The sequence below is a fragment of the Neltuma alba genome, unplaced genomic scaffold (genome assembly GCF_004799145.2).
Source record: "Neltuma alba isolate B1F8T4 unplaced genomic scaffold, ASM479914v2 tig00013619_pilon, whole genome shotgun sequence".
NCBI lineage: Eukaryota > Viridiplantae > Streptophyta > Magnoliopsida > Fabales > Fabaceae > Neltuma > Neltuma alba.
The window spans coordinates 5,493-13,427 of record NW_021637806.1 but is presented as its reverse complement, the minus strand read 5'-3'; the positions used below and the strand labels follow the sequence as shown (position 1 = coordinate 13,427).

General features: G+C 36.6%; 1 protein-coding gene across 1 annotated transcript; it reads right to left on the bottom strand.

Moving 5' to 3' along the window:
• Positions 1-4,303: 4,303 nt before the first annotated feature.
• Positions 4,304-6,607, bottom strand: LOC114738547 (probable hexokinase-like 2 protein). Its single transcript, XM_028926613.1, has 9 exons — positions 6,327-6,607; positions 6,093-6,243; positions 5,839-6,009; positions 5,640-5,717; positions 5,380-5,535; positions 5,188-5,286; positions 4,917-5,047; positions 4,728-4,809; positions 4,304-4,621 (listed from the first exon to the last, which is right to left on the bottom strand). Exons 1-9 carry the CDS (start codon positions 6,605-6,607, stop codon positions 4,304-4,306), a joined length of 1,467 nt encoding a protein of 488 aa, XP_028782446.1.
• Between the last annotated feature and the right edge of the window lie 1,328 nt (positions 6,608-7,935).

The following is a 7,935-nucleotide window of genomic DNA, read 5'->3' as shown; positions in this document are numbered from 1 at the left end:
GATTATTTCAAAGATGTTGACCCTCAAGGACACGCAGTAACCACGGTTGCCCCAACATTCACACAAGATCAGTATGAGAAGATCCTGGAATTGCTGAAAAAGGAGACTGAGCCTACGGTCCATGCTTTAACCGGTACAGGTTTGACTTCTGCTACTCATAATGTTCAAATTCACACACACTGGATTCTAGATTCAGGTGCTACTACTCATATGGTTGGAAAACTTGAATTGTTTGATGATTGTGAGTTGTATAATGGACCGATTAATTCAATTAAGATACCAAATGGGGATAGACTTTCTATTACACACACTGGTTCTATCACAGTTGCGGACAATGTTGTTATTCATAATGTTCTTTATGCTCCTCGCTTAGCATTTAATCTCATATCTATATCTAGATTTACAAAAGAAAATAATTGTATGGCAGCCTTCTTTCCTGATCTCTGTATACTGCAGGGCCTTCAGGATGGGAGGATCAGGATGACTGGTAGAGAGTATAAGGGATTACATGTGCTAAAAGTCACCAACAATACCCCTATTTCAGTCAATGTAATTCAAAATGAGAAAATTTCCAGGAGAGATTATGATATACTTTTATGGCATAGAAGGCTAGGACATGCACCTTTGTCTGTGATAAAGCATCTGGATTCTGTATGTACTGACAATTCTGTTCTAAATAAAAGTCCTCATTCTTGTGATATTTGCATTCGATCCAAACAAACTAAATTTCCCTTTAACTCTAGTGTTATCAAGTCTAAAAGGTGTTTTAATTTAATTCATGCTGATGTTTGGGGCCCATATAGGAACCCCACACATCAGGGTTTTCAATTCTTTTTAACCTTAATTGATGATTTTTCGAGGGGGACTTGGATATTTTTAATGAAACATAAGAGTGAAACAGAATCACATATTCGAAATTTCATTTCCTATATTTCGACACAGTTTTCTGTCACTGTGAAAAAGATTAGGAGTGATAATGGCACTGAATTTACCAACAGTCAGTTAAAAACTTATTTCCAGCAAAGGGGTATAATCCATCAGACTAGTTGTCCTTATACTCCAGAACAAAATGGGGTAGTGGAAAGGAAACATAGAACTATTATGCAGATTACTAGGAGTCTCATTCTCCAATCTGGAATACCTATATTGGGAACAGTGTGTCAAGATGGCTGTTTTCATTCTTAATAGGGTCCCATCTAGGATACTTGAGTACCAGACACCTTATGAACGAGTCTATGGTACTAAACCGGATTTAAGCAATCTAAGAACCTTTGGATCTCTTGCCTATGCGACTGACTTAAGGACCAATGATAAATTACAGCCTAGGTCAATTCCTAGCATATTCCTAGGATATCCTGATAACCAGAAGGGTTTTCTTCTTCTTAATCTAAAGGAAAACAATTTTTTTGTAAGTAGGCATGTGAATTTCGTTGAAGATAAATTCCCTTTTAGGGATGTTAAAGAAAACTTTCAAAATGGCTTGAGTAATGACATTATATCTATGTTTTGGTTTGAATCAGATACTTTTGAGAAACAGAATTCAGAATCTGTTAAAGAACCCCGATTAGATAATAGTGGTGATGAATTAGTTGGAAATAGAATGTCCAATGAAGAAATCAATGAGGGTAATAACGATGTTAATGATGATGATGTGCACAACAGAAATGGAATTCACACTCATAGGATCACACGTACTAGAAAGCCCCCCATCTGGGCTAATGATTATGTTTGTTCTTTATTACAGTTTGATTCAGACAGACCTGTTAAGAGTAACTGCAAATATCCTATTGATGATTACTTATCTTATGCCTTAATGTCTCCTGATCACATGTGTTTCTTAACCTCCCTTGATTCAAATAATGAACCATCATGTTATCAAGAAGCCGTTCAAAATCCAGATTGGGTTAAGGCCATGCAGGCTGAAATGAATGCTTTAGAAAATAATGGAACTTGGACTATAGTGCCTTTACCTAAAGGAAAAAGGCTCATTGGTTGCAAATGGGTGTATAAGATCAAGTATAATGCTGATGGTAGCATAGAAAAGTATAAGGCTAGATTAGTGGCTAAAGGCTATAGTCAAAAGGAAGGGATTGATTACCATGAGACCTTTTCCCCTGTTGTAAAAATGTTTACTGTTAGAGTGGTTCTAAAATTAGCAACTGTGAATAAATGGAGTGTATATCAAATGGATGTTCATAACGCCTTTTTACAGGGAGATTTAGATGAGGAAGTTTATATGAAAATACCTCAGGGTTTTGAGAGAAAGGGGGAGCAAATGGTTTGCAAATTAAATAAATCTCTTTATGGTTTAAAACAGGCTTCAAGACAGTGGAATCAAAAGCTGTCTGAATCATTGCAGAAAGGAGGTTTTACTCAAAGTAAATCAGATTATTCTCTCTTTATTAAACATTATGATGATGGGGTTGTACTTATTCTAGTATATGTGGATGACTTATTGATAACTGGGAGTACAAAATTTGGCATTAGTAAAACTAAGGAATTTTTGCACAAACATTTTAAGATTAAGGATCTTGGTTTAATGAAATATTTCCTTGGGATAGAATTTGCTAAATCTGAAAAAGGAATTATTTTGTCACAAAGGAAATATGTTCTAGATTTGCTGTTTGAGACTGGTATGACAGGTTGTAAGCCCTTGGGAGTCCCAATGGCACAAAGTCTGAAGCTGTTTCCCTATGATGAAAAGAAGAACAAGAAGGAGGATCTGTTACAGGAACCTGAAAAATACAGACGCTTGGTGGGTAAGTTGATTTATTTAACTCATATGGCTGCAGGAAGAGGTGTTCTGCGCTATCTAAAAGGGACTCCTGGCTTGGGAATTTTCATCAGTTCTAAAGGGAAACCAGAATTATAGTGTTATTGTGATTCAGATTGGGCATCATGTGCAATGTCAAGAAGGTCTGTTTCGGGTTACTTGTTGAAGTTGGGAGGCTCACTTGTAATGTGGAAAACAAAGAAACAAAACACTGTTTCTAAGTCCTCTGCTGAGGCAGAATATAGGGCTTTAAGTATGGCCATTTCCGAAGTGGTATGGGCCCTTAGTTTGCTGAAAGATTTGGGAATAACTCACAATGATCCAGTGAAGGTGTATTGTGACAGCAAAGCTGCAATACATATTGCAGCTAACCCAGTTTTTCATGAACGTACAAAGCATATAGAAGTGGACTGTCATTTTGTTAGAGAGAAATGGCAGTCAAAGCTTATTGATCTGCTGCATGTCAGAAGCAATGATCAACAGGCAGATTTGCTCACAAAGGCTGTTGGAGGCAATGTGCAGAGAAATCTTCTGAGCAAGTTAGGTGCTAGGGATGTCTTTAAGCCCCAAACTTGAGGGGGAGTGTTGAAATATTTGATTCATTTGTTTCCTTGTTTTTTCCTGTTTAGTTTGTAGGCCCAAATTAGTGTGATGCGCCCGAATGTATATAGTCCATGAGGATTAGTTTCTAGTTGCGTATCTGAGTGTAATTTGATTTGTCACTGTGACTTGTATATATAATGGGTCTCGGTAGGCCCAAAAATGTAATCCATTTTTTATCTTAATGAAATATTCAGATTGATCAAACTGTGCGTTTAGGAGGGTATTTCGGGTTGCCACGTTCAACACACTTGGAAACATCCTCCTTGTATCGAATAGGGAGTTGGGAAAGAAGTCGTCATATTGATTTGTTATAAATTTCATATTACCTCCGGTTCTTAACATAAGATCTTGTTTGACTTTTATTTTGATTTTAAATATAAGATCCCAATCCACTTTCTCCCTCATATTTATATATTTTTTTTTTCAAAGTAGCCCTTCTAATAATGATAGTTCTAGTTAATACACTTGATTAGTAAGGATATTTTAGGAAAGACAACACCTATTTAGGACAAATAACTAACTCAGCTTACTTCTTTAATCTCCTCAAATTAGTCAATTAGCTCTTATAATTAAGACTGGAGGTAGTATTAATAAGATGATTGGTGTACAAAGTGAGCTTGAGAGCTCCATTTTTGTGAAAGCATGCAACTAACGTAACCGATAGAAACATGCACATTTTACATTACTAAACTAACAAAAATGCCGACTCGGCTGTGGTTCAGATAGATCATTAGAACCAAAAATTGTTCAAGTTCACATCTAATTCAAGCACAAGATGATGGAAGAAGCAGGCCTCCCAGACTTAGAACGGTCTCTATTTCCATGCGGAGGGAAACAGAGAACAAGAAATTGACAAGGCCACAGATCTGTAGTTTCCTAATACACTGTCGTGTCAAGTCATTTTCAATGTTGTCTCTTAAAGAAGAATCAAGAATGGTGTGTTTGAGCGGCAGCAAGGAAGAGAGCGCCGGTGCCAGCACCTCCGTGAGGAGTTTCAATGATGACATTGTCAGAAAGATCATTTCCCAGCATTTCCCAGACACCACTGTGAAGGTAATTTCGGAAGATACGATAATGTTCATAGAGACCACCTTCCACTGTCACCACACTTCTTCTGTTTTGTGTTCTTTCTAGCTTCTTTATTATTCCCACTATTCCTGCTGCAGCAAGACGTGCTCCTCGTTCTGTTACTATGTCACACACCTCTGCTACTACTTCTCGAGCCATCTCACTCGAATCTGTTATCTGGTTCACAGTTCACTCCCCACTTTCATGCACACTCTTTCAAAAAAAAAGATTGAACTTTCTTAATTTTGAAGCTAAGTATATATATTATCTGAGTAATCCTTACCCCGAAAACATCTCTCAGTTTTTCCATCACTACTTCTCGATGTTCTGATGTGTCTTGATGCATGGCTCCCATGTCGGGTGCTCTGCACAGTGCCGAATGAGTTACGCCAATATATATATACATATATATATATATATATATAGTTAATTTGTTAGTCAGTTGTTCTTGTTTAGCAAGATAGGGTCATACCTCAGCTGGTAGGGAATGGTAAGATTATGGGGTACTTTATCTCCAAATAGAGCTGTTTCCTGAGCTATCTTTAACAATACTCGTCTCGCAATTTCTCCCAAGTACTTACCCGAAACAGCCTTGGCGAACATCTGTAATTATTAAACCAAAAGAAAGGAACAAGGTTCTGATGGAGTCAAATTTGGAGACACACACACACACACCCACGTATGTCTATGTATGTCTGCATATGATGGAACACATTGCAATGAAAGCAGCTAATTGATGATACCTCACCACCGGGATTAGAGCTTTCCGCGTCTAAACTATCATCAAATTCTGTCAGTGGCAGATGTGAGGACTTGAAGTTTCTCCACTCCGTGCTAATTACCTGCATTATTACTAATCCTATTTCCTTTTACTAGTCGGTTCATAGTTAAAGAGAGGCTAATTTTGAATTAAGGAGTATTTAATGGTCACTAACCAGCTCGCCTGATGCAGGTTTTTGGTGAATCCATCTGGGAACTTCTTGAGCTGCTTCTACATAAACAGCATTTGTGCTCATTCCCAGTGTAACTGCAGCCACACTGTCTCTGCTATAGTATCTTCCTCCAGCCAAACCCCCTACAGTATCCTCAACCTACTCACCATTTGAAAATTTCACTGACTTGCAAGTTAAACTAGATGATTATCTGTGTGTGTTAGAGAGAGAGAGATAGATAGAGAGAGAGGGTGAGTACTTGCCATTGCAAAAATCTCAATGTCGTTGATCCCATGGTTCTTCAAGGCTTGGCTGAAGTCATTCACCATCCCTTTCCCAACCTAATTCCGGGATAACAATATATATATATATATATATATATATATTTAGTCTCATTGCATCCATGCAAGAGCATATATAACAACAACGAAAGTACTGTGAAAAGTGAAAATCAAACTCAACTGGGTCTTCTGCGGCGAATGTTTTCCAGTGGTTTAAAGTAGTACCAGATTGATCGACCGGCTTAGACAAAGTGAACCCAAGTTTCTTTGGAACGTTAGAATGTTCCTTCTCGGGATGTGGATGTGCCAAAATAAATTTCGCTATCTCTGTCGCCACAAACTCAAACACTTCCTGTCACAGAGTTAATATATAGATTCATTATATAGCAATCACAGGAGGAAATTTAAATGATAATTAAGGAAGAAGATATATGCCTGTCTCGTTGCATCCAGGAGATCAGGAGGGAAGGAGATTTCTTCTCTGTCTAAGTCAGAGACATGGCTGTTCTTTCCTCTGAGACGAGCACACAAGATCAAGAAGTTGGTGCCTCTCATGTTAACCCCATAGAAGAAACCTTCCTCTTCTCTGTCAATAATGCCAAATGACTTAACCTATCTGTATAACAAAAACACACAGGGAAGCCATTTTTGAGAAGACGAACTACGTACCCATTAGGGAGCGGTGCAGCGTAGGAAATGATCATATTTAGAGTTTCGGTTTCGATGGAGGAAGAAGCAAGAGAGGCTTTCATGTTAGATACTAAGTCGTCGGCGACGAGCCAGAGGGTTTTGACAGGAGTGGCACATTCCCTTGCGAATTTACGAACGAGGTTTCGTGTTTGCCTACGTTGTTTCTCTTTCTTCTTCTTCCACTTCTTGATCAAGCCGAATGCTACGACCACTGCCAAGGTTGTGCTCAATGAAGCTATCACCACCACCTCCTTCCTCATCGTTACCTGCCTCAGTGATCATTCCATGATCAGATCACAAATCCTCTGTGTGAGGTTTGATTTGGTTAGTGCTATTCCTAATTTGGAATCGCAATAACTGAGATCCGTAAATCCTGTGCAGAGAGGACCGAGTATCATGGGTTTGGCAGGAAAACCTTTTTCATTTTCAAGTTTAAATCCAATATTATATGCCGACTTAATTATCTCAGATTTGGCAAATTGCATGGTGCCACTTTCACCTTATTACTTATTAGCACTAGATTTAAAGCTCCAATTTTTTTTATTAGATTAAAGATGTGTTTGGATTAGTGGTGGTGAAATTGACTTTTGTTCTAATTTATTTTTGCAAATTTAAGTTAGAATCAAAGTTAGTTAGTGTAATGTGATTTATGTTTGAATTGATGTTTATAAAAAATAAGTTAAAAAGGTTGAAACTTGTTGGGATGATTAATAGAAAAGTAAGTTTAAATATAAAATGATTAAAAAAGACATGAATTTTATTCAATAGTAGTGTTTTATATTATACTAATCTCAGTCCTTAATATAATATATCATTTAACTTTTATTTTGATCCTAAATATAAGACCTCAATCCACTTTGTTTCTAATATTTGTGTATTTTTTTCTAAGATAGTCCTTCTAATAATAGTAGTTCTATCCAACACACTTGACTAGCAAAGATATTTTAGGAAAGATAACACCTATTTATTACAAATAACTAACTTAATTTATTTCCTTAATCTCCTCAAATTAGTCAGCTAGCTCTTACAATTAGGACCGGAATTAGTATGATATTAATGTGATGATGTATTTAGCTTCTTTAATATCTTCAAATTAGTGTATTGGGATGTTATATTAAAGAGCAAAAGTAGTATATCATATTTACACAATTTGATAAATTCAAGAAAAATAATAAATTAAAATAATTAAATTTTAGTAGGTAATTTTTTCTTTTTTGAAGAAAAAAAATATCAAATTACTGGGTCAAGATAAGACGCATTTAAATGCCCTTATCTTTCTTCTCATTCTTCTTATTTTCTCTCTCCTCGTTGCCGCGGTAAAAGCTCAAATTTTCAGCTTTGTTTGTAATTGACTTTTTTCCTAAAAGCCTATTTGAGAAAAAGCTGACCCAAATAAATATCATTGTAAAAATAGGCCACCAACACTAGTTGCACACTATCCCATGCACGTTTGGGGTTGGATACGTAATACTTCTTTCTTTTCTTTATATAAGACTTACTTTATAATGCATAATTTGTATTATAAAATATGTGTTATATTAAAGATACGAGGAGTATCTAGTAATTAAAATGCGGTGGAAGAAACGGT